The 27,712-nt window shown below is 40.8% G+C and overlaps 1 protein-coding gene across 2 annotated transcripts; it reads right to left on the bottom strand.

Annotated features, from left to right (window-relative positions):
• Positions 1-683: 683 nt before the first annotated feature.
• LOC134357373 (fructose-1,6-bisphosphatase 1-like) lies at positions 684-27,454 on the bottom strand. 2 transcript variants are annotated; one of them, XM_063068871.1, is made up of 7 exons: positions 27,381-27,454; positions 9,302-9,467; positions 8,441-8,533; positions 4,695-4,835; positions 3,563-3,700; positions 3,115-3,234; positions 684-1,120 (listed from the first exon to the last, which is right to left on the bottom strand). In XM_063068871.1, the coding sequence occupies exons 1-7, from the start codon at positions 27,437-27,439 to the stop codon at positions 935-937; spliced, it is 903 nt and encodes a 300-aa protein (XP_062924941.1). In that variant the 5' UTR covers positions 27,440-27,454; the 3' UTR covers positions 684-934. The 2 variants fall into 2 exon arrangements, with proteins under 2 accessions (XP_062924941.1, XP_062924940.1); XM_063068870.1 differs by lacking the exon at positions 27,381-27,454 and adding an exon at positions 26,764-27,021.
• Between the last annotated feature and the right edge of the window lie 258 nt (positions 27,455-27,712).

The raw sequence follows: 27,712 nt of genomic DNA on the forward strand, positions 1-27,712 counted from the left end.
ACTTTGGCTTTGACTTCTCGTCAGCCACGGTTACATCCTTTTTCCATTCGAAAATTTCTTCTTTTTTGGAATATACCTGTCTTGCACCTTCCTCACTTCTCACATAAACTCCAGCCACTGCTGCTCTGCCATCCTTCCAGCCAGTGCCCCTTTCCAGTCAACTTTGGCCAGTTCCTCTCTCATGCCACTATAATTTCCTTTACTCCACTGAAATACCAACACATCAGATTTCGGCTTCTCTTTTTCAAATTTCGCAGTGGACTCAATCAGTAGGTCTGGCAGCATCTGTGGGTACAGATGAATGGTCTTTGACCTAAAATATTAACTGTGTTTGTCCACCATTGATGCAGCCTGGCCTGCCAAAAACTATTTCAGTGTCAGATTCAGTGTCAATCTATTTCAGATTTCCAACACCAGCAGTTTATTGATTATTAAGCTTTATGACTCAAACCAAACTCAACAGAACACACTTACCAAAGCTCATTGAGGGATTATTAGAACGTCTATATCTTTTAGAAGTTAGCATGCATCTTATTACACTGAAATAATGAACTGTATACTTAAATTACTACATTATTGTGTGTTATTCTGTTATTATCTCCATTCATTTTACAAATAAAATACATACTTTCAGTTAAGCCATTGAAATATGAAAGAAAGTCAAGAAATAAAGACTAGGAGGATAAATGATCGATGTCTTTATTTTTACTCCTTCATTAATGTATGTACATGGTACAGATGTTGTTTACTTAGTTATATAAAGACATACAAAAACTATGCTGACCTCAAATACACCACAGACAGCTCTAGGAATTGGAATCAATGATCTGATTCAGATTATTGTTGAAATGTTATTCTGCAAGGATGAAATTAACTATCTTTGGTCCAGGTTCTTAATTCAGAGTTTGCATTCACATTTCTTCATTACATGCCTCTATGAAGATTGATTTACAATGTTGAGGTACTCCTGAACGTCATCTCTGGACCCCATTATGATTGGTGCCCGTTGGTGAATGGATTCAGGTACAATGTCCAGCACTGCTTCCTTTCCTGTGGTGGCCATACCTCCTGCTTGCTCTATAATGTATGCCATAGGATTGCACTCATATAGAAGTCGAAGCTAAAAAAAGAGCATTCAAGAAATTAGTTTGTGAAGTAAAAGCTATTTTTTTTTCAGTTCTTTCCCCTCCCAGTCATCAGGAACATGACCTAAGTATATATTTCCCAGTGAGCACAAACCCTATTGGCCTTATTCTTAAGTCTGAGTATTTTTTTTAGGAGAGGTCACTGAGCAGCAATCCCAAATCACTTGGTGATTTTTCTCCTCAAAAACGTACTACCTCTGTCAAACCATTCAACCAGACAACATAAAGAAGCAGTTAGAGGAATTCCCTGCAACAGAGTGCAGTAATGTCAAAATGTGTTGGATTTTAAAAAAGAACAGCTATTCAGTCCTCAGGATCGGGGTATATTGAGTAATCCAATATCTATTGCCCATCCCAGGTTGTCCTGGAAAAGGTAGTGTTAAAACACCTTCTGCAGTCCATATTGGGAAGGAACTCTCAGCGTTATTGGGAAATGAGTTCCAGGATTTAAATCCAGTGACAACAAAGGAGCAGCAATATATTTCCAAGTGAGAATAGTTTGTGACATAGAGAGGAACATATCACTGGTGGTGTTTCTATGCTCCTGCAGCACTGGTCTAACTTGGTAGTTGAGGATGCAAGTTTGGGAGTTGCTGTCAGAGTAACCCAGGTGAGTAAGTGTAGTGCATTTTGTTGATTGGATGCATTGGAGCCAAAGTGTGTTGATGATGGAGGGAATTAATGTTTAGGATGATGGATGAGGCGCCTTACTGCCCTAGGGAAGCAGTCTCAGTAACACTTCTGTGGCATTATGTCATCCTGGCTGATAATATGGTTGTTCTGTGAGTGTTAGAAAGATGCTGTTACTCATTTTCTGGTTCTCTCTCCTGAACTTTTCTGTCTTCTTCTGCCTCATCACTCTCTTCCATTACATAAGGTACAAAGTGGTAGGAAACGCCAAAGTAACTCACAAATTGCAGCTGAATAAATTTGGCTAAAGCCCACAGACCTATAGTTTTCTTGCTCTCTGATTCAGCATGGCCTTTGACAAGAATCCTGATCCACGAACACATATCCACTTAACCCTGCATTGAAGGACACCACAATATCCATGTGTCCAATTGGTCACTAATAGTTCAACCCTAGTGCAATAATTTATTGATAATTCCAAGGACTTGCAGATTCTTCCAAAGCTGACCCAGTCTAAGCCTGATACGTATAGTCATGTTGGTTCTGTTTAGGAGGCTAAATTTGGGAAGGTGACTATAAGAAAAAATGTTGCCTGACTGGAATTCTTTCTCATGTTTGTTGTACTTGCTCATTTAATATTTCCAGAGATTTTGCACTGGAGGTTGCTATGAGTAGGAGGTGGAAGTGATGACACGGGGCCCTCTACAGGGCGGCTGAAACACATGAAGACAGTGAAAGTATGGTGTGTCTCCTGAATTAACTGAAACATAATGAAATAGACAGCTTTGAAGTTGACCAAGAAGTGTCAGTTAAAACTGTGACTTCCAAGCTAAAATAGAAATTAGGACTGCATTTACTTTTTATAGAAAATAGCATTTATAGAAAAAGCTACAGTATATCTGTACTCAAGGTTTGTCCTCATGTTTTATAGACTTTACATTTGATATCCCTATGCTTGCATCCTATGCACGCAGGCAACAAGGAAGAGTGCTACATACCTTCTTTATCATCTGATTTAGCTATCCTACTAGTTCAACGCTTTAGGCACACACTCCCTTGCACTTCTCTATACACTTGTACCAGAATTCAGTGTTCATACTCTCATTATTCCCATTCTTTGCATTACAAACCCACAATAATGAATGAATACATTCTGTCAAGAACCCATTAAAGGAGAATATCTTGAAATATTGCTTGCAGAATATGCAGTTAAATAAATACACCAGGAGATCACTAACAGACACCTGGTAAAGGTCATAGAAAATAAATGTTTGCAAGTGGGTTTTGAACACTCTACGTTTTATTTTTGAAGAGTTGGTTTGCGTGGCTCCAGTCATACCTTGCCTTTGGGACTCTTTGAATTGGCGGGGTACAGAAAGATCCCTCCATACATCAGGGTCCGATGAACATCTGCAACCATGGACCCAATATACCTTGCACCATAGGGAGCACTGCCATCCTGTGGGTCAAAGTGAGGTACATCTTTATTTTATTTATTGAGTTACATTACAGAATAGTCCTTCCAGCCCCTTTGAACCATGCCACCCAGCAACCCTTGGTTTAACCCTAGCCTAAACACATGACCAATTTGCCCACCAATCGGTACTCCTTTAGACCGTGGGAGGAAACCAAAGTACCTGGAGAGAGCCCATGCGTTTCATGGGAGTGCTAACCACTACGCGACCATGCCATCTCCTGTTACATACAGTCATCTTGGATCTGCTACTTTAGATAGATGAAAGAGGCTGCATGCTCTATTTAAACAAGTACAATGTTCTTCACCATACCTTTGGAAATTTCTTTCTCGTTATGTATTCTGTAACTGCAGGATCAAAGTACTTTGCATAGCCTTCATTAATGCTGTAAATATTTCCCTTCTTTTTCATGGTCACATTCTTGTCCACCAAAATGAATTCTCCAATAGCCTAGATTTACAAATTATTAATTAAAGTCAGTTATAAATGCACAGCATGGAGGATGAATTGACATCCAAAGTCTCAGTTGTACCAGTGCAAAAGATTTAATCTATACACTGAGTAGAATTAAGATTACACATTTGCATAGATAGAACAAGCAACACTGATTGGTCTGAATTGAAATGGTTTAGTTACAAGAACCAGTATCACTATTTCCAAGGTAGAATAAACATTCTATCATTGAAGCAGCTATCAAAAGTTTCCTATCACATCTGAAAATGTTACAGGTAGCACTATGATCTGTAGTCCACACAAGTTATCATGGAGGAGTAGATTGTGCAAAGAATGTAAACCCAGTTGTTAATTTATTATAGGTAATCATTCACACATCTTTGGAAGCATGAATCTACCACTGGTAAACAAAGACAGCCGTTAACAAAAATTAACAAAGTAATACCAGAATTTTCTGACTGCTGGCTAATTGCGGGCCAGCAATCAATGACCATTCCAAATCTCCCCAAGTATGGAAAAAGTCAATATTACAAATGTACTCTGAATTACAGACTGAAATCTTTTATTAGCACTGATTTATCACTCAGTAAAACTGAAAAGAATCGATATGTGTCATTTTGCTTCACATTGAGAGGGGTTACAATCTGGAACCTAGTCCCTGTAGAAGAGATGGAATTAGAATTGATCAGGGCATTTGTAAGGTAAGTCAATTTGTAGTGCTATGTGATCTGAGTCAGGGAATGGTACTGACAGGGTTGAACGATAAGGAGTTGTTACAAACTTATTTTTCTTAACGATGGATGGAACAAAAAAATACAATGAACGAAAAGGTGATTACATGACATGGTGGGGTGGGGAGAGGTGTAGGGGTGGTGGTAGTGGAGAAACAACAATAGATTTTTTCCTGTTTACTAATCACAAATAGATTTGATGGAATGACTCTTTTCATTTTTGTTACTTTCAGCAAATAATGCAAGTTTCAAGCTCTTACTGGATCCAGCATGAAGCAGTTCACTCCTTTTCCTGCAGACAATACCAGCATTGTGGCACTGCCGTACAGTGCATAACCAGCTGCTATGATGTTACGACCCGACTGCAAAGCATCCTTCTCATTTGGCTGGCTGTCAGAAGTCTGAATATACAGAAAGGACACGTTACCAGCTTTATCTGATAGGGGAAAAACACATTACATTCTAAAAGTACGTAGGAACGTTAATGATACAGCTTCCCTCCACCTGTCCTAATAGTACAGGCAGTGACCAAAACAGAACTTCTTAGCCTTCCTATGAAGGATTATCCTTCACGCATGAATTTGATTAGTGAGTATCTGCAACTACTGGTCAATGAAGGGCAGAATGGTATGAGTTTGATCTTGTCTTTATTTGAAAACCAAGAATGGGGAGATCAATATCACAACCATAGCCAGGATTATATTTATTTATTTTTCACTTCGAGATACAGTGTGGAACAGGCCCTTCAGGTCCAATGAGCCATGCTGTCCAGCAACCCACCTATTTAACTCCAGCCTAATCACAGCACAATTTATAACAGCCAATTAACCTACTAAGTGGTACATCCCTGGAACATAGGAAGAAACCAGAGCACCCAGAGGAAACCAACATGCTCGTGGGGAGAAATATACAAAGTCAGATGATGTCGTAAATGAGGTCTGACGCCCTCAGCTGTAACAGTGACGCGCCAACCGCTATGCTATAGGTAGAACATTTTTGTTAGCACTGATTAATGGGCCAGTCAAATCTTGCACAAAATGGATGTGAACTTTGTGTTTTATTGAGGGGGAGGGCGGAGGTTGTGGCTATAGGAAAGTGGTGTTTTATCTCTGCAGCAATAACAGGCCTAATCTCCCCAGCCTCAACCCTAATCCAGCAACATCGTCAATCCCAGAATTAAAATTGCTCACCCTACTGAGTCTACCAGATAAAGCACGGCATGGAAGTTAAACCAGGAATATTTGGCTGTTTCATTTGTGATTTCGGAACATCACACCCATTAGGTCAAGAGTGGGAAAGGAATGATTTTCTCCTTTCATCATTTATTCCACTTTGGAATGGATGTTACAGAGTTAATTTTTCAGGTCATTCATTTAGCTGATGTTTAGCAAAGAATAAAGCAGATTTAAACTAAAATTTTATGGACATAAAAAGGAAATAAAGGCACATGTCTATTAAAAGAAATTGAAGAATAAGTGAAAAATACTAATGGGCAATTGATGTTCCCTTCAGGAACCTAGCGGCAAACAAGATCAATCATTTAAGAAACCAAAGAGTACTTTAACGATCATGATGTGCAGATAAACAGCCCCACTGTCTTCCCAGTAAAATTTTACAGGAAAAACTAATAAACACATCTTGGTGTCTCCCACAAAGGATACTTGAGGCTCTGCAATGATGCATCAATTTTGATAATAGCTTTAGTCCTAAGAAATTCCTAATTTTCTTGATCAAATAGAAGTGCGGACAGGATCTTTAACCAAGCCAAGTGGAAACTGAAGTAAGTAGAATTTTACAGAATAGGTCATTCTGGTCAGCTGACCCATGTGTGTACATTAGCACCGTGAAATGAATCTCTTTCAAACTTTAGGTGTTGCCATTTCCTTCTACTCAGATATTGGTAATGGTTCCTTAAGGTTTTTATATGTTGGGGTGGCAATGGGGACAAGGTCTCACTACCTATTAAATGTTCCCAATGGGGTGTGGCCCCTGACAACCAAGTCCACTTCCTGGCCTTCACGTGTGGCTTAGCTGCTAAGCCCAGCAAAACCATTTCTATTGACAGGAAAAGGGGCAATGGTGGGTTATTGGTGTCTTAAAACCGTCGCTTTGGGCAGATGGGGCTTGTCAGCTGAGGTTGGCAGCTCACCTAAGAGATGGAAAACTCTGATCTCAAACCTCTGCTGTCTTCCCCGCTAATGGGGAAGGCTTAGGGAGTAAACCCTGAGGGAAAATTCCGGAGCTGGAGTCCCTAAGGCAGTCCTGCATCAATGCTGACTGACAACTCCTGCGATGCTGGTAGTACCAAAATGTATCGGTCTTTGCTGTTCCTTTGGGTTCATCAGATGCATGGAGAGGGGGAGTTTGCTACATGAGCAACAACTTGCTCTCCATATTATACTGCCCAGGCTTGCATATCTAGACAGCTAGCATGCAACATCGATGGTCGATCCTGACCAAGGGAGGCCTACGAGATAATTGGAACTTCTACCATGAAAACTAAGCAAACCAAACAGAGACAAACTTTGTCTAGTTGGTTAGAGCCAGGGTGAGCTGACTAATCTGGCCAGAATCAGATATATTCAATAAATGTAGGACTAAGATCATATACTCAGCATTTTACAAAGCTGCCACATCAAACTAATTTTCTATTTAGCTCACATTGATGAAGTCATTGAGTCGGTATTTTTAGTTTTGGATTTAACACCAATCTAATATTCTCCCTGCCTCTTGACTAATGATGCAGTAAATCCAAGGAGCTGCGAGAATATTACACTCTTATAGTAGCAAGAAATTTCCGTTTAAACAACTGGACCGTGAAACCACCAAATTATCCAGCCTCCTATTAACTGCTTGGAAGTGGAAAATTTTACCTGTCAAACTAGTTTTGTTCTCCACCCAAGATAGAAATGGACCTGATCAATTATTACACATGATCACACACATGAGAAAATCTGCAGATGCTGGAAATCCGAAGTAACACATGCAAAATGCTGGAGGAACTCATCAGGCCGGGCAGCATCTATGGAAAAGAGTAAACAGTCGACGATTCGGGCCGAGACGCTTCATCACGACTGGAAAGGAAGAGGAAAAGGAGAAGTCAGAGTAAGAAGGTGGGGGAGGGGAGGAAGAAATACAAGATGGTAGGCGATAGGTTAAAATGGGGGGGAGTGAAGTTAAGAGCTGGGAATTTGATTGGTGGAAGAGATAAAGAGCTGATAGGAGAGGACAGAAGACCATGGAAGAAAGGGAAGGGGAGGAGCTCCAGAGGGAGGTAATGGGCAGTTAAGATGAGAGAGGGAAACAGGAATGGGGAATGGTGAAAGAGTCGGGGGTGTCAATTAACGGGAAGTCTGAGCAATCGATATTCATGCTATCAGGTTGGAGGCTATGCAGACAGAAAATAAGGTGTTGTTCCTCCAAACTGAGTGCAGCCTCATCGCGGCAGTAGAAGAGGCCATGGTCTGAAACATGCCGGAACGGGAATGGGGAGTAAAGTTGAAATGGGTGGCCATTTTTTGTGGCAGACAAAGTGAAGGTGCTCGGCAAAGCGGTCTCCCAATCTACGTCGTGTCTCACCGATATACAGGTGGCCACACCGGGAGCACCAGATACAGTAGATGACCCCAGCAGACTTGATTTGATGATGGGTTTGACATTTGTTGCACTGTTGAAGGCATTATTGTAGAATTGGCCAGCCTGAAGCTGTGACTGCCCTCACATGACTACTCCCCACCCCACCCCCCAATACTATGCCACCTTGTTGTAATTAATGAAGCTTTACATAAACCTTATAAAAATATCCAGTCAGTAATATATCTCTGCAATTGCTGAAGGACAAAGACATCCGACACTGGTGAAATCAATGTATTTATGTTTTTATGGTGAAATCAATGTATTTATGTTTTTATGGTGAAATCAATGTATTTATGTTTTTAAAGAACTATTTTTTCACACCTCATTTATTTTTGGCAAGGCAATAGAAAAAATGTCAAGTCATGCTTACCTTTTTATAAATAGCAAAAATTGTTCCTATGGAAACAAGGCAGTCAATATTGGAAGAGCCATCTAGTGGATCAAAGCAAACAATATACTTTCCCTGAAAGTAAGGATATATTTGTCAAAGTAGCATTATCATTCCTTCCAATTTTCTTTACCTTGCAAGAAAACTACTAAAACAACTATGCAGTAGTTTTGAATGCACACCCACAACAAAATCCTTACACAGTTGATTTTTGGGAGTACTTCCAACCCTTCACAAGGGCCCATTAGGATGAGGAATAAATGCTGGTTTTTCAAGCAACTCCCACATCCAAATGATACCTTGTGCCATTTCTGATTTTCCAAATGCCTAGCCTCTCAGCAAGATGGTCATCAGGCAGAAGGGCTGAGATGTGCAGAGCCACGAGGGATGGGGTGTGGGGAAAGAACTCACCGCAAATTCTCTGATGCAATATCCCCACACAACCTTCATGAAGTTAAATGCATGAACCATGTGTCAGTCATTTACAATGGCACCGCTGGATTAACATTCTGATTAAATTGAGGTAAATGACAGAGCTGGCATTGAACACAGTATTTCTCTAGGATAAATCAGGTTAAACCCCCAGCTGAGAATAATGCAAAATGAACAAGTTCTAACCCATTGATAATCAACAAATTACATGCAACACTTGAAGCATATGCAGTCTAATATATAAAATAAACCTATACAGCATGCTTTATCCAACCACAATTGTCATTTCTACAAACTGTACAATTTTAAGAGAAATTTTATAAAGTTTAATCTTACAAAGTTTACAACCTTTTCCTTAAAATTTGTAAAATTTCTCTTAAAATTTTAGAAATTAATTTCCTTTGTACTGACCTGTTTGTCTGGATCTATGATGATAGCATTCTTTTCCTCTTCGGATACAAGGACACATGTACTGAAGGAGGATTTTAACATGTTTACTACCATGTCATTGGAAAGTACATCGAGCTTCTTCACCTCATCTCCTGTTACATTGACACCGCCTCCAGAAAGCCCATACCTGGAAAAGAAATTAGGTGTTAGTATCATTGTACATAATTTCCCTGGATAAAGAGAAATATTTGCTATGCAAAGACATCTACAGAAATTAGATGTTAATCTTATTCATAGCTTCTTATAATGTGCTGAATGGTGTTGTTTATGCTTGGCTGTTAAAGAGAAGCTTCAGCTTGCAGCCAGCTGCTCTGAGTTAAGTCTCAGACTTGCACTGACTCATTGTAAGTTTAAGGTTTTTGTGGAGTCCAATGGCGGAGCTCTGTCCTGTTGGGATTCCTCAGCATTATGTAGTTTCTCAAGCCGAAGAGTCTAGACCTAGGGAATATAATCTCAGCAAAATGGGACACCTGGTTAGAAATGAGGAGGTACCCACAACATTGTAAATATTTGGAATTCCCCAATTTACAGGATGGTGTGTGCTCAGTCATGGAGCATATTCAAGACTGAGTTTGACAGTTTAAGACATCAACGAAATCAAAGGAAATTTGGAACGACTGGCAAACTAGATGAAGTACAGGATTAGTGCGATTTGATTTTACTAAATAGTGGAACAAGCTCACGATAGCCAATGGCTGATTCCTTCCTCCAGTGAATCCGAGTTTCATTTTAGGCTCAACAGTTATTTTAAAAATGTAAACCATTTTATTTTTATTTTGCCTTGCTCCTAGAAGTCCTATTGATTCTGTTGGTTAGGTCACACTGGCCATGGTAGTTCTTCAAGCCACATCTCTTTAGATCAGTCAGCACTTTACATTCTGGGTCCTAAAACTAAAATTGGAACTTAATTTGCACATTTAAGGTTTCTCTTTTAGATCATGAGAAGTCAGTCAGACCAAGAAAATTCTGATAAGTTTTCAAAGCAGGTTGAATGTGAAAGTTTCAAGGTTGAAAATGAATGCTACACACAAAGCAGATGGCTATAAGTTGAATTTCTCTTCTGTACATAAACTGTCACACAAAGAACCTTGGAAGATTATTTCAAAGCTTCGGACACATCCTTCTGTATAATTGTTTACATTTTAAAATTTTGAGGCAAGTTGGGTAGAAACCTTGCACCAAGGTTATAGCATTGGTTGCTTCAACAAGTAAGAGCAGAAAATTCTGGGCTGAGCACTAAAATTATCCTACCAATGACATAATGTATCCAAGTTGCTTATTCCAAAATGTCAGGCAATTTAAAATTGCAAGTGCATGATCAGCAATCTATTTTGTCTCGTTTGCCTTTTAAAAACAAGCTGACTGAATGGGATTTAAGATTTAAATTGTAACCACTTAAAATATCTTTCAGGCTGTAGCAGAGACAATTAGTTGCATGTCTTATACCTGATTTTGTGATTTCCTCCCTCCTATGAAAATAATGAAAATGATCCTGACTTTTGGAGAACAGCATTCATCAGGCAGATTACATATTCTACCTAGACTGCACTGCGACAACCCCAGACCAAAAATCAACCTATCTTCCATGCATTGCAGTTTAAACTTTAAAGAATGATTGTGTCAGCAAAACTAGATAACTGAAAGCAGACTTTTAAACTGAGCAGATCTATTAAAACCGTGTAAACTTTAGAAAGATAGCAAAGGTAAACACAGCTGATTATGTCTGCCAATCTTTATAGAGTCATTAAAAGTTGACAGGAATTAATTTGGAGAAATTCAATAAACCTGTAAACATTTTAAGTCTTTCTGACTCCAAAAGCATCAGCTTTGTCTTTCCCCTCTGGCATGTTTAAAAGATAATCCTGTATGGCAGCCGCAGTAAATAGAACGCTTTGGGCTTAGTAATTATGACTTGATATTCTGGTTTGGTTTGTTTTACATTCCCCTCAGGAAATTAGACAAAGCAGGCTATTATGAATTCACTACAGCCCTATTCCCCCACCTATGGACTTCAGGGAAAAAGAAGAAACTGATATAGAAGCAACACACATCAAAGTTGCTGGTGAACGCAGCAGGCCAGGCAGCATCTCTAGGAAGAGGTACAGTCGACGTTTCCTGATGAAGGGTCTCGGCCTAAAACGTCGACTGTACCTCTTCCTAGAGATGCTGCCTGACCTGCTGCGTTCACCAGCAACTTTGATGTGTGCTGCTTGAATTTCCAGCATCTGCAGAATTCCTGTTGTTTGCGTTTTTAAAACTGATATAGAGACAGGCACTAACAACAAGATATGTCACAATGAATTTTAAGTGCCTGTTTCAAACAAAATTATGACACTTTTAAATTCTTGCAGCCCTATTTGTCACCTCCATTATTTGTTGGAGTTCCGTTATTGCCTTGAAGAAAAATTACCCATCAGCAGATTTCCAAATGAAATCAAGGAATACAATCAAAAGTTATTTCAAATATACTTACATTTGTTAAGGAATAAACATAGTTATCCAAAGATAAATAGTGAAAACAAAATCTTTCCCTAGTGGATTGGGAAAAGTGAATATAACAATTGAGATTATTGCTTCCAGCTGAGTGCGATATTAATGAATGGTGGGAACCCGTTCCCAGAGTTGTTTTAACATAGGTATACTGTGGATATATTCTTAATTGTATTTTTATTCTTGTACTTTTGCATAAACTAATTGGCATAGAAATCATTTATACAGCTCGACCATTCCATGCCAACATTTATTCCCCTCAGGCCTTTGCCCATCTTTCCTTTCCCAATCCACCATCATCCTATTTCCTTCTCCTTTCATTGTTTATTTAGCTTCTCCTAACAGCAACTGTACAGTTTTCCTTTAATCAGTCCGTGTCCAGGTGAATTCCATATTTTTACCACTCTCTTCATTATTCTAGGCATCACTGACGAGGCCGGTGTGTTGTCTTCCCGACTACCATAGGAAAGGGAATGGTAAGCCACCTTCCTGAACCACAGCATTGCTTCCGCTGAAGGTACTCCCAGGGTTTATACTTGGCAATGATCAAGAAAATGCGGTATGGTTCCAAGTCAGTCTGGCGTATGACTTGGAGGGGAACATGCTGGTATCTGTGTTCCCATGGACCTAATGCCCTTTCATTCTTATGGTAGTCCTCAGAGATTGGTGAGATGCTGCCAGAGGAGCCTGGATGAATAACTGTGATGCATTTTATAGGAGGTATACCCCGCGGTCATACCCTGAACTCTGATAGTGAAGGAAATTAAAGTTTTGGATGATATATGTAATGAAAATCAAGCAGCCCGCTCTGTCCTGGATATTACAAAATTTCTGGGATGTTTTTGGAACTAAACTCATTAAGGCAAGAGGACTGTATTTCTTCACACCTGATTTTCTGTTTTGTAGGTGGTGGGAAGTGCTTCATTTCTGATCTGCTCTTAAGTCCACAGTAGTTGTTCAACTGGGTCAGATGCCTTTCTGCTTAATGGTAATCCCAAGAAATTGATTGTGGAAAACTCAGTAATAGAAACATAGAAACATAGAAAATAGGTGCAGGAGTAGGCCATTCGGCCCTTCGAGCCTACACCGCCATTTATTATGATCATGGCTGATCATCCAACTCAGAACCCAGCCTTCCCTCCATACCCCCTGACCCCTGTAGCCACAAGGGCCATATCTAACTTCCTTTTAAACATAGCTAATGAACTGGCCTCAACAGTTTGCTGTGGCAGAGAATTCCACAGATTCACCGCTCTCTGTGTGAAGAAGTTTTTCCTAATCTCGGTCCTAAAAGGCTTCCCCTCTATCCTCAAACTGTGACCCCTCGTTCTGGACTTCCCCAACATCGGGAACAATCTTCCCGCATCCAGCCTGCCCAATCCCTTTAGGATCTTATACGTTTCAATCAGATCCCCCCTCAATCTTCTAAATTCCAACGAGTACAAGCCCAGTTCATCCAGTCTTTCTTCATATGAAAGACCTGCCATCCCAGGAATCAATCTGGTGAACCTTCTTTGTACTCCCTCTATGGCAAGGATGTCTTTCCTCAGATTAGGGGACCAAAACTGCACACAATACTCCAGGTGTGGTCTCACCAAGGCCTTGTACAACTGCAGTAGTACCTCCCTGCTCCTGTACTCGAATCCTCTCGCTATAAATGCCAGCATACCATTCGCCTTTTTCACCGCCTGCTGTACCTGCATGCCCACTTTCAATGACTGGTGTATAATGACACCCAGGTCTCGTTGCACCTCCCCTTTTCCTAATCAGCCACCATTCAGATAATAATCTGTTTTCCTATTTTTGCCACCAAAGTGGATAACTTCACATTTATCCACATTAAATTGCATATGCCATGAGTTTGCCCAGTCACCCAACCTATCCAAGTCACCCTGCATCCTCTTAGCATCCTCCTCACTGCTAACACTGCCACCCAGCTTCGTGTCATCCGCAAACTTGGAGATGCTGCATTTAATTCCCTCATCCAAGTCATTAATATATATTGTAAACAACTGGGGTCCCAGCACTGAGCCTTGCGGTACCCCACTAGTCACCGCCTGCCATTCTGAAAAGGTCCCGTTTATTCCCACTCTTTGCTTCCTGTCTGCTAACCAATTCTCCACCCACACCAATACCTTACCCCCAATACCGTGTGCTTTAAGTTTGCACACTAATCTCCTGTGTGGGACCTTGTCAAAAGCCTTTTGAGAATCCAAATATACCACATCCACTGGTTCTCCCCTATCCACTCTACTAGTTACATCCTCAAAAAATTCTATGAGATTCGTCAGACATGATTTTCCTTTCACAAATCCATGCTGACTTTGTCCAATCATTTCACCGCTTTCCAAATGTGCTGTTATCACATCCTTGATAACTGACTCCAGCAGTTTCCCCACCACCGACGTTAGGCTAACCGGCCTATAATTCCCCGGTTTCTCTCTCCCTCCTTTTTTAAAAAGTGGGGTTACATTAGCCACCCTCCAATCCTCAGGAACTAGTCCAGAATCTAACGAGTTTTGAAAAATTATCACTAATGCATCCACTATTTCTTGGGCTACTTCCTTAAGCACTCTGGGATGCAGACCATCTGGCCCTGGGGATTTATCTGCCTTCAATCCCTTCAATTTACCTAACACCACTTCCCTACTAACATGTATTTCGCTCAGTTCCTCCATCTCACTGGACCCTCTGTCCTTTACTATTCCTGGAAGATTATTTATGTCCTCCTTAGTGAAGACAGAACCAAAGTAATTATTCAATTGGTCTGCCATGTCCTTGCTCCCCATAATCAATTCACCTGTTTCTGTTTGCAGGGGACCTACATTTGTCTTTATCAGTCTTTTCCTTTTTACATATCTATAAAAGCTTTTACAGTCCGTTTTTATGTTCTCTGCCAGTTTTCTCTCATAATCTTTTTTCCCCTTCCTAATTAAGCCCTTTGTCCTCCTCTGCTGAACTCTGAATTTCTCCCAGTCCTCAGGTGAGCCACTTTCTCTGGCTAATTTGTATGCTTCTTCTTTGGAATTGATACTATCCCTAATTTCTCTTGTCAGCCACGGGTGCACTATCTTCCTTGATTTATTCTTTTGCCAAACTGGGATGAACAATTGTTGTAGTTCATCCATGCAACCTTTAAATGCCTTCCATTGCATATCCACCGTCAATCCTTTAAGTGTCATTTGCCAGTCTATCTTAGCTAATTCACGTCTCATACCTTCAAAGTTACCCCTCTTTAAGTTCAGAACCTTTGTTTCTGAATTAACTACATCACTCTCCATGTTAATGAAGAATTCCACCATATTATGGTCACTCTTACCCAAGGGGCCTCTCACGACAAGATCGCTAATTAACCCTTCCTCATTGCTCAAAACCCAGTCCAGAATAGCCTGCTCTCTAGTCGGTTCCTCGACATGTTGGTTCAAAAAACCATCCCGCATACATTCCAAGAAATCCTCTTCCTCAGCACCTTTACCAATTTGGTTCACCCAGTCTACATGTAGATTGAAGTCACCCATTATAACTGCTGTTCCTTTATTGCACACATTTCTAATTTCCTGTTTAATACCATCTCCGACCTCACTACTACTGTTAGGTGGCCTGTACACAACTCCCACCAGCGTCTTCTGCCCCTTAGTGTTACGCAGCTCTACCCATATCGATTCCACATCTTCCCGGCTTATGTCCTTCCTTTCTATTGCGTTAATCTCTTTTTTAACCAGCAACGCCACCCCACCTCCCCTTCCTTCATGTCTATCCCTCCTGAATATTGAATATCCCTGAACGTTGAGCTCCCATCCCTGGTCACCCTGGAGCCATGTCTCTGTGATCCCAACTATATCATAATCATTAATAACAATCTGCACTTTCAATTCATCCACCTTATTACGAATGCTCCTTGCATTGACACATAAAGCCTTCAGGCGCTCTTTTACAACTCTCTTAGCCCTTTTTAATGCTTGCCCTGGATTTGTCGGCCTGCCACTTTTACTTTTCCCCTTTGTACTTTTTGCTTCTATGCTCACTTTACACCCCTCTGTCTCTCTGCACTGGTTCCCATCCCTCTGTTGTGAACTAACCTCCTCACACCTAGCCTCTTTAATTTGATTCCCACCCCCCAACCATTCTAGTTTAAAGTCACCTCAGTAGCCCCCGCTAATCTCCCTGCCAGGATATTGGTCCCCCTAGGATTTAAGTGTAACCCGTCCTTTTTGTACAGGTCACACCTGCGCCAAAAGAGGTCCCAATGATCCAAAAACTTGAATCCCTGCCCCCTGCTCCAATCCCTCAGCCACGCATTTATCCTCCACCTCATCGCATTCCTACTCTCACTGTCGCGTGGCACAGGCAGTAATCCCGAGATTACTACCTTTGCGGTCCTTTTTCTCAACTCCCTTCCTAGCTCCCTATATTCTTCTTTCAGGACCTCATCCCTATTCCTACCTATGTCATTGGTACCTATATGTACCAGGACCTCTGGCTCTTCACCCTCCCACTTCAGGATATCTTGGACACGATCAGAAATATCCCGGACCCTGGCACCAGGGAGGCAAACTACCATCCGAGTCTCTGGACTGCGTCCACAGAATCGCCTATCTGACCCCCTTACTATCGAGTCCCCTATCACAACTGCCCTCCTCTTCCTTGCCCTACCCTTCTGAGCTACAGGGCCAGACTCTGTGCCGGAGGCAGGGCCACTGTCGCTTCCCCCGGGTAAGCTGTCCCCTCCAACAGTACTCAAACAGGAGTACCTGTTGTTAAGGGGCACAGCCGCCGGGGTACTCCCCATCACCTGCCTTTTCCCCTTCCCCCTCCTAACCGTGACCCACTTGTCTGCCTCCCGTGGCCCCGGCGTGACCACCTGCCTTCCACTCCTCTCTATCACCTCCTCGCTCTCCCTGACCAGACGAAGGTCATCGAGCTGCAGCTCCAGTTCCGTAACGCGGTCCCTTAGGAGCTGCATCTCGATGCACTTGGCGCAGATGTAGACGTCCGGGAGGCTTGGAGACTCTAATGGATAAGTGGTTAGAATCTCTCTTGCTGGATGCAGTAGTATCTCACACTTCTATAGCACAAATCTAACTTATCAATTATTTGCCCTTGCTTGACTGTTTTCTAAGTCTTGCTACATAGATAGATTGCCTCACTTGCTGAAGAGTTGTGAGTACAATTGAACATTTAGTCAGCAATAGGCGAATATGCCTAATGTCTTTATGATGCAAAGAAAAGTCATCAATGAATCAACCTGGGTTCTAGGCTTAGGAAATTGCCCTACAATGATGTCTTGGGGCTGAATTGATTGAATACTAACAACCGTAACCATCGTCCTTCGCACGAGATATCACTGCAATTACTGGAATGTTTTCCCTGCTATGCCCACTCATACAGATGCTGCCTTGATGGTCCACTCTCAGCACCTCTGGAACTCATCTCCTTAGTACGTGCTTGCAGCTACATCATCCAGAAGACACCCAAGCAGGGACTAATAAGCAGGTTTCTTTTGGATCCTTTCCCTGTGGCTGGGCCTCTGACCAGAGAAGGGATGGAACAAAAAGAAATTAGCCAGTCTGGCAGCATCTGTCAAAAGAGAAGCCAGCAGGTCTGGTGGTACCTGTACAGAGAGAAACGGAGTTTACATTTGAGGTCGATGACATTTCATCAGATATTGTATATTTGATTCCAAAGTCTGTAGAATATTCTGAGCAGTCCTTTCTGAACAGAGGTTCTACCAAATGCCCATTGGCTCTCCATTCTCTCCCTTGTGCCTCACAAAATAGCTAACTAGATTTTTATCAGAGAATAGTAGGTGTGTGGAATGTGTTTCCGGGGAGGTGGTAGAGGCTGATACGCTAGGGACATTTTAGAGACTCTTAGATAGGCACATGGATGAAACAAAATGGAGGGCTATGTGGGAAGGACGGTTTAGATTGATCTTGGAGTAGGTTAAAGGGTCGGCACAATATCATGGGCCAAAGGACCTGTACTGTGCTATACTGTTCTATATCCTAATCCCTTATTTCTTTTTGTTTTCCATCTTTAAACAAGCTTGCTATCCACTGTACTCTTGTTTTCTGTGTCAATGTATCTCTGTTTATTAATTAATCAACATATTGAAAGCTCTTTTAAAAACCTTGATTCTCCATTCATTTTGCTATTTTCTGTTACATATTTGAAGAATCCAACGTCAACATTCAAACTAAAGCTATGCTGGTGTAATTTGTCTTGTAAATTTCTTTGTTCAATAAAAGCTTTGTTAAAGTTTTAAAAATATTAGAGTTTTTGGAGGTTTGCTGCTGTTTTGAAATGAGCTAATAATTAACTGGTTAGCAAATATTTTCGATCTTCATTGCAACATTTCAGAGGTCCAAGTGATAAGAGTTCTGTGTACTGAAGAGTACGATCGGTAAAGCATACTCCAAACTAAAGAGTGCTCGGCAAGAATGTGATGTAGTCTAGAACATATACAGAGCGCTTGCAGCTTTGCAAAAAATTAGGGGTTTGTCACACCAGCAATATAGTTCAGGACACCACGGACCAGAAATCATTAGTAATGCAAGGCAGGTTACACATAAGAACCTATCTCGTAGGTTTAAAGACAAAGGGGAATGGGTGTGCCCTTACCCTCATCTCAATTCACCTTTCGTGCTATTCATTTGTTTTCTAACTTAATTATTCATATCTTGTACTGTACTGCTGTTTAAAACAATGAATTTCACAAGATGTGTCAGAGATAATAAATCTTATTTGGATTGTGATTCCCACCCATACCCAGACACTCTGCACTTCGAGTTCCATGCACAAGGGAAAAGCTAATTGAAGTATCAAATTAATTATTAATAACCCTTCAGAAAACCCATCTAAAGGATTGTAGATTTTTGTTTACAAATGAACAAAATCAGATTCATTTAGTGAAAGATCTATTTATCTAATTCATGCTGACTAAATCAGTTTACAATGTATTTTAGTGGACTAGATTTCACAGGCTAATTAATGGGTAGCTTTCCCTAAAACAGAAAAGATGTGCTGTGTAATGCTGACAGTGCTAGCACACTACACATTATCGTATGAAGTTTGGTAAACTTACAACTATTTAGTCATTCTATTTAGGAATCTTAATTTAGGAACTAGATGTCACATGTAATGCATGGTATTAAGGGGAAGTGCTGTTAAAAGAAACTTATTTCAAAATGCACAGATTAATAAACTGGCTTTCAGTGTTTCAGAATTTTGTTCAGGGAAGCTCAGAAATGCTACAGTACAATTCTAGATGTTCCCATCGCTTTTTCTGAGCGTGTGCAGGGACAGTATTGTATACAATTTTGCTTACACTTTCTTGTATGTGATATGCTTCTCAGATAATGTCTGAGATATCCTTTTAAATGCTGAAAGTCATACAATAGCAGGATGCCTTAAAGCAGGGGTTCCCAACCCTTCTTATACCACGGACCCCTACCATTAACCAAGGGGTCCATAGACCCCTGGCTGGGAACCCCTGCTTTAAAAGGACAGTTCAGACACAGCTAAATTATCTGAGAAGCATATGCAATATGCTTCATTCCACACGGGTTCCCATGGCAACGGTACTATTGTCAGTGCCTCTGACCAGTCCTGACTGCCAGTTATCCTCTTCCTTCTGTGATAAAGTACTGTAGTTTAGTGCAACTGAATCTTAAAACAGTAAACTCTATTGATTCTGGCAGCTGCAATTAGGATATGACTGTTCATGATTCTCACATGGGAACGTATGCCCTTCATATGAAATAATAGGAACAGATATCACGAATATCGCAATAATCTGTATTATATTTTAAAGCTAATCACCGAACATGAGGATAGGAGTTTCTACTGAGTGTCGACTTCTCAATGTCTGCAAACCAAAGAGCTGATTATCAATTACAGCAGGAAGAAACTGAGTGACAATGAGCCAGATCTCATTAAGGGATCAGAGATGGATGGCCGTAAATTCCTTGCCATTATCATTTCAGAGGATCTCTCCTGGGACCAGCCCTTAAGTGTCATTTCAAAGAAGGCATGGCGGTCTTCTTTCTCAGAAGTTTGCACAGATTCACTCAGTTCAATACTGAACTGATTTCACAATCTAAGGACTCTATAACTCATGTCCTTAGTATCATGATTACTACTTATTTTCTCTCAACTCAAGCTGGTAAAACCTGAGGACCGGGCATACCAATGCACACTCAATTCTCAATTGCTGGGCCTTTCGAACTACTCTAGTGGTGTTTTGTATTGCTGATTTCTGAGGATTCACATAACTATTGCTGTGTGTGCCTAATTGTTTAATGCTTTTGTGTAGTGACTTCGGGATGATACCAGAATCAGATTCAATATCACCAGCATATGTCATGATGTCATGAAGTTTGTTAACTTTATGCAGCAGTGCAATGAAATGCATGATAAATAAATATAGAGACCAAAACTTAGTTCCATTAAGTATATATATGTCTATTAAAAAGTTAAGTTAAAATAATTAGTGGAAAAAAACAGAAATTAAAAAGTAACACACACAAAGTGCTAGAGAAAACTCAGCAGGCCTGGCAACAATTATGGAGAAGAGTACAGTTGACATTTCAGGCCGAGACCCTTCTGCAGGACTGGTAGTGAGGTAGTGTTTATGGGTTTAATGTCCATTTGGAAATCAGATGGCAGAGGGGAAGAAGCTGTTCTTGAGTTGCTGAATGTGTACCTTCAGGCTTCTGTACCTCCTTTCTGATGGTAACAGTGAGAAGAGGGCATGCCCTGGGTGCTGGGGATGGTGGATACCACCTTCCTTAAGCACCACTTCTTGAAGATGTCTTGGATACTATGGAGGCTGGTACCCACGATGGAGTTGACTAATTTTACAAGTTTCTACAACTTATTTGGACCTTGAGCAGTAGCCCCCCTCATACCAGACGGTGATGCAGCCAGTCAGAATGCTCTCCACGCTACATTTGTAGAAGTTTTTGGGTGTTTTATTTGACAAACCAAATCTCCTCAAACTCCTAATGAAAAATAGCTACTGTCTTGCCTTCTTTATAGCAGCATGAATATGTTGCATCCAGGTTAGGTTGCCAGGGATACTGACACCCAGGAACTTGAAATTGTTCACTCTCTCCACTTCTGATCCCTCCATGAGGATTGGTTCATGCTCCCTCATCTTACCCTTTCTGAAGCCCACAATCAGCTCTTTGATCTTATTGACGTTGAGTGCAAGGTTGTTGCTGCACTCAACTAGCTGGTACATCTCGCTCCCGTACACCCTTTCATCATCATCTGAAATTCTGCCAACAAAGGTTGTATCACCAGCAAATTCATAGATGGCATTTGAGTTATGCCTAGTGACACAGTCATGGGTGTAGAGAGCAGAGCAGTGGGCTAAGCACAGATCCCTGTGGTGTGCCAGTGCTGATTGTCAATGAGGTGGAGATGTTATTTCCAATCCGCACAGGTTGCGGTCTTCTGGTTAAGAAGCTGTGGATCCAGTTGCAGAGGGAGGTACAAAGGCCCAGGTTCTATAGCTTTTTGATCAGGACCATAGGAATGATGTTGTTTCTGCTTGGCTATACTATTAGGACAATCTGTACCCTGTTCATGTTGCATAGTCTTTTAATTCAACACATTTCTGGTATTTTTCACTTATTGATTTCTGTATGTTGTGTATGTTTGGAATGGCTATATCTTTAAGTAAGTTGTTCTTGTTTGTTTATCACGTAATATTTTTCTTGATGGTTGATATGGATTGTCCTGTCTGTGATAATGGCTGTAATATAATTTGTAGGACTCTGACTGTAAAACTGGATCAGACTTATATTTCTAGTCTGGTGTCTTTTATAAGTTTGTATTTTAAAGGAAGATATTGGTGTTTGATGTTTGCCACTTGATTGTGCCTGTGTAAGTTATCAGATTGTGTTAAACTGCTGCAGGATGTGCTGGATTGTTACTAGGTTCTCTTGGCATTTTCTGCATTTATTGTCTTGAATTTGTTGGTCTCTTATTACGTATTTTTATTTTTTTTTGTTAACTACCTGGTCCTTTATTGCTACAGGGAATCCCTCTATCTTTGGGAAGAGGTCTCCAACTCTGAGCCAAGCAATTGACACTTCCTTGTCAACATCTAGTCTGCTCAGATCATGGGGATGTCTTCTCTGGAGGGTCACGCTCTTCCATTGGTTAACTTTTTATTCTATAGTGTTAATTTCTTCATTTTTCTGGGTTATGCTTTCATTTAAGTTTAATGGTGTGCACATCTTATCAGAATTGCATACGCTCGCTTGGAAAGCTGAATTCTGTTTTAGTTGATGTAAATATACTACTTACATGATATAAAAATAAAACAATTGTCATTTCAGTTCTTATTTTTCTTTATAAATTTTCTAGATTGGTTTCGGACCAAGATATAACACTAAAAGAATACACTAATATGTGTATAGTGAAAGTGTTTTGCCTTTGTTATATTTTCACTATTGAGCTCTGTTTGGCAGATTTTCTTAAGCCTTCAAGTAAATCCCATTGAAAGTTTTTCCTTATCATCGCACTATGATCTATTTTCTTTGCACATTGATATCCCAGATAATGATGTTTCATATTCATCCATCGGTTGTATTGTTATCTGCTGCTCTCTTTCATATTCTACTAGCTCTATTGCACCTTTCTTTATGTTTAATGTTCTGCACTTATCTAGTCAAAATTTCATGTTTATACCTTTAGAAGTTAGTTTCACTATTTGAATTAATAGCTTAAGCTTTACTGATGAAGGGGGTGTATAATTTCAAATTTTAGCCAGAGGGTGGTGAATCTATGGAATTTGTTGCCACGGGCGGCAGTGGAGGCCAAGTCAACGGGTGTATTTAAGGCAGAGATTGATAGGTATCTGAGTAGCCAGGGCATCAAAGGTTATGGTGAGAAGGTGGGGGAGTGGGACTAAATGGGAGAATGGATCAGCTCATGATAAAATGGCGGAGCAGACTCGATGGGCCAAATGGCCGACTTCTGCTCCTTTGTCTTATGGTCTTATGGTCCAAATTGTCCATGTATAGAATCAGAATCAAAGTCAGAATCAAGTTTATTATCGCTGGCATGTGACGTGAAATTTGTTAACAGCAGCAGCAGTAGTTCAATGCAATACATAATACAGAAGAAAAAAATTAAAAATAAAAATAAGTAAATCAATTACATGTATATGTATACTGAATAGATTAAAAATAGTCTAAAAACAGAAATAATATATATTTAAAAAGTGAGGTAGTGTTCATGGGTTCAATGCCCATTTAGGAATCGGATGGCAGAGCGGAAGAAGCTGTTCCTGAATCACACAGCGTGTACCTTCAGGCTTCTGTACCGCCTGCCTGATGGTAACAATGAGAAAAGGGCATTCCCTGGGTGCTGGAGGTCCTTAATAATGGGTGCTATCTTTCTGAGACACCACTCCTTGAAGGTATCCTGAGTAATTTGTAGGCTAGTACCTAAGATGGAGCTGACAAAATTTACGAATAAACTTACGAAGGTGTGTCAAGATATAATTTGTTCGGTTATTTTTGATTTGGCATCCTATTTTTATCCAATTCTCTAAATTAGGGAGTGGGTTTAAAGCTAGACAAAACTATAGTGGGCTCAGAGGCTCATCCTGGAATGTTTATTATTGTTATTATTTGTTTTTTTATTTGTATAGTTTGTCTTTTGAATATTGGCTGTTTGTCTGTCTTTGTTTCCGTATAATTTTTTCATTGATTCTATTGTATTTCTTTGGTCTACTGTGAATGCCTGCAAGAAAATGAATCTCAGGGTAGGATATGGTGGTATATGTACTTTGTTAACAGATTTATTTTGAACTTTGATTATGTCCCGATACATTCTGAAGATCACCATAACTTGAAAAATCTAATAAAGTTGTCACCAATCACCTTTTTATGGGGGAGAAATGAAAGTATTCATTCTGCTCTTAGTAACATATTGATATATCCAAAAGCAGCTAATTCATAAATACTGCAGATGTTTCCACTTGAAATGGAAAGAACTGAAAGCTCATGGTCATCTTGACCATAATTGGTTTGGCTTCATATCTTCACGTAGGAGATGGCAATTACTGTGTTTCCTTGCTTCACCGGAGTTTGTGGATACATTTGATTGCACGATAACTAAAGAACTCAAGTCTGCTTTTAACACCATTCAATATTCCTTCTATCCATTGTTTTCTCATTTTTATATAAGATTATTAAGGGATTGGACATGCTAGAGGCAGGAAACATGTTCCCGATGTTGGGGGAGTCCAGAACCAGAGGCCACAGTTTAAGAATAAGGGGTAGACAATTTAGAACGGAGTTGAGGAAAAACTTTTTCACACGGGGGGTTGTGGATCTGTGGAATGCTCTGCCTCAGGAGGCAGTGGAGGCCAATTCTCTGGATTCTTTCAGAAAAGAGTTAGATCGAGCTCTTAAAGATAGCGGTGCGAAGGGATATGGGGAGAAGGCAGGAAAAGGGTACTGATTGTGGATGATAAGCCATGATCACAGTGAATGGCGGTGCTGGCTCGAAGGGCCGAATGGCCTATTCCTGCACCTATTGTCCATTGTCTAAAGAAATGAACAGCACCATTTTAAGAAGATCCTTTCCTAACAGACTACTGATTGAGCTGAACAAAGTTAGTGGACTGGGTACAAGTGTAACCATTTAGGAATAGATTATCTATACAACCAATGTATGAATATGAAACATAATTATCTGGGATATCAACAAGCATAGTCTGCAATAGATCAGAGCTTAAAATGAACACCTTGCAATATAAAGTGCAGTTTAGTACAATGTTTTTTAGCAGGCAAATAGGCCAAGAAAATGTGAGTAAAACACATGGCAGATGTGAAGAGTAGAGCGAGAAGAGGGCAGAAAATATTCTATGTAACTTAGTCACACAGAACCTATTGAAATTATTGGATCTTGATAAATTTTAACACCCTGAAGAAGACAACGTAATTGCTACATTTTATCATTCTTCAGCGTTGGATAAGCTTCATTAAAAAAAAAGTGAATGGAATGTTTCACCTTTGAGACCCAAGATTATCTGGTAAACAGCAACTTTTTTTCTGAAAAAAAATTCAAGTTTCAATGAAACATTACCTTATTAACAGGACACAAGAACATAAGAAATAGGAGCAGGAGTAGGCCACCTGGCCCATCGAGCCTGCTCCACCATTCAATAAGATCATGGCTGATCTGGCCACAAACTCATCTCCACCTACCTGCCTTTTCCCCATAACCCTTAATTCCCCTACTATGCAAAAATCTATCCTACCTTGTCTTAAATTTATTTACTGAAGTAGCCTCCACTGCTTCATTGGGCAGAGAATTCCACAGATTCACCACTCTCTGGGAAAAGCAGTTCCTTCTCATCTTTGTCCTAAATCTACTTCCCCTGAATCTTGAGGCTATGTCCCCTAGTTCTGGTCTCACCTACCAGTGTAAACAACTTTCCTGTCTCTATCTTATCTATCCCTCTCATAATTTTATGTTTCTATAAGGTCTCCTCTCATTCTTCTGAATTCCAGCCTGAACGGTCCCAGGCCACTCAATCTCTCCTCATAGTCTAACCCCTTCATTTCTGGAATCAACCTCTGCACCGCCTCCAAAGCCAGTATATCCTTCCCCAAGTAAGGAGACCAGAACAGCACACAGTACTCCGGGTGTGGCTTCACCAGCACACTATACAGTTGCAGCATAACCTCCCTGCTCTTAAATTCAATCTCTCTGGCAATGAAGGCCAACATTCCATTTGCCTTCTTGATAGCCTGCTGCACCTGCAAACCAACCTTTTGTGATTCATGCACAAGCACTCCCAAGTCCCTCAGCACAGCAGCATGCTGCAATTTTATTTTACCAATTTAAATAATAATCTGCTTTCATTTTTCCTTCCAAAGTGGATGACCTCGCATTTACCAACATAGTACTCCATCTGCTAGACCTTGCCCAATCTCTTAACCTATCTCGGCAGATTCTCCGTATCTTCTGCACAATTTGCTTTTCCACTCAATTTAGTATCATCCACAAATTTAGATACAGAACACTCCGTCCCCTCTTCCAGATCGTTAATGTATGTCGTGAACAGTTGCGGGCCCAGCACCGACCCCTGCAACACACCGCTCACCACTGATTGCCAACCAAATAAGACGATGGATTTTTAAACGGGTGTAAACTTTGTCAATAAAAGTAACTGATGGGCTCAAAAGTGACACTGGAATCCTAAATCCAGAGTGGGGATGCGTAAAGGCGAATTGCATTGTAATTAACAATAGAATGAAACAGCCGTACCTCAGATTTCAAGGCTTACCCTGGCAATGCGATATTAAACTAGGGTGGAGTAGTTATAGATTGGAGATGAATATTTAGAAAATTTAAAACGATTTTCAGAACGAATTAAGTCGAGGTAAGCATGAGACAGCACTTCCTGGAGTACGAGGGCGTATTCCGATTGGAAAATACACATTACACACCCCCAAAAGGAAAGGGACTGAATCCAAACTTCTAAACAAACATGGTTTTTTTTCTGAAATAGCACCTGCACTGAAGCAAGAACTAAAAAAAAACATGATTAGGGGTTTCCTTCTCGCATAACAAAACTATATAGCACTGAAATACAAACTGACGTGGGGGGGGGCGGTCCGTGTATTGGTCAATCTCAGCAATTTTGTCGCATAGTTAGCATGTTTTGCAAAAGTTCTGCACATCCTTATCTCAAAGTACGTTCTGCAACCGAAAAAGAATGATGGGAATGGTTTATTATATTTACGTTCAACGTGTGGTAGAGCGCCCAAAATCAAACTGGAACCGTGTTACAAGTTTTAGAAAACTACTGCAAGCACATCACGGGGCTGCGTAAAGCCACCAAATAATACATTGACTCCCTTAAGGCTAAGTGGAGTAACAGCTGGACAGCGAATACCTACAGGTTGGCGATGCCCGCTTTCCTGACTGCCGAGGAAATCGCCTTGACAGCAGTGCAGAGAGCGTTAAGAAGCTGGTTCAGTTCCCCGGTGCCTTTCGCCTTCCTGCCCTCCTCCAGCACGAAGCGGGTCACCGTGATCAGGTTGGTGTCGAAAGGAGCTCGGTCTGCCATCCTGCCTAACTGAGTGGTGTACCGTGAAAGAGAGAGGCAGGTACACAATGAGCTGACTGGCAAACTACACAAACTTCTGGAGGGAAGAAGGTACCTTTAACCTCAAAGACTTGTAACCAATCCCCTGAAAAGCCAGCCCAGGGAAGAGGAGGGGCTTCTTTCTCAGAGCACTCAGAGCAGACTCTCTGGAAAACATTTGAAATTCCTGTGGAAATGGCAGCAAATCAGTAAAGCTGCCTCTAATCCTCTCACAGCAGTTTCGTATCCTTGCTGATAGGGTTTCTTGTAACTTCAGAACACGCCTAGCCATGATGCGATTACACACAAGGAGCTAGAGTCTGCCATCATTCTGGGAGGTGATAATTAACGCAGTTGGTGTGACTTACTCCTCGCTCTGGAACCTCGAACTGTTGTCAGTTTAATTTTAAATCCCAGCCTGACACGTACCTGGTGGGGTTGATCTCCCAGGGTGGTGTCCCCCTGGGTTTTCCACCGACTACACTCATACATCCTCAGCACAGGTTTCCCAAAGAGAACTGATGGATTCTCCGTCGCTTGGGACGTGGCTGCCTGAACTCTGGGATTGGTCAGAATTGTTTTTAATGGGGGGGGGGGTGAATTGCAAGCCCCAACAGAGAAAAGAAATCTGAAATTTGCATCAAAATTTTAAAAACTGAAAAGAATGTGTATGTGCAGATCAGGCAACATCTTGGAGAAAAAAAGATGAAGTTTCGAGTCAACAATTCTTCATCGGAATAGGGCGTGAAACTTAATTCTAT

Source organism: Mobula hypostoma, chromosome 16 (assembly GCF_963921235.1).
Source record: "Mobula hypostoma chromosome 16, sMobHyp1.1, whole genome shotgun sequence".
NCBI lineage: Eukaryota > Metazoa > Chordata > Chondrichthyes > Myliobatiformes > Myliobatidae > Mobula > Mobula hypostoma.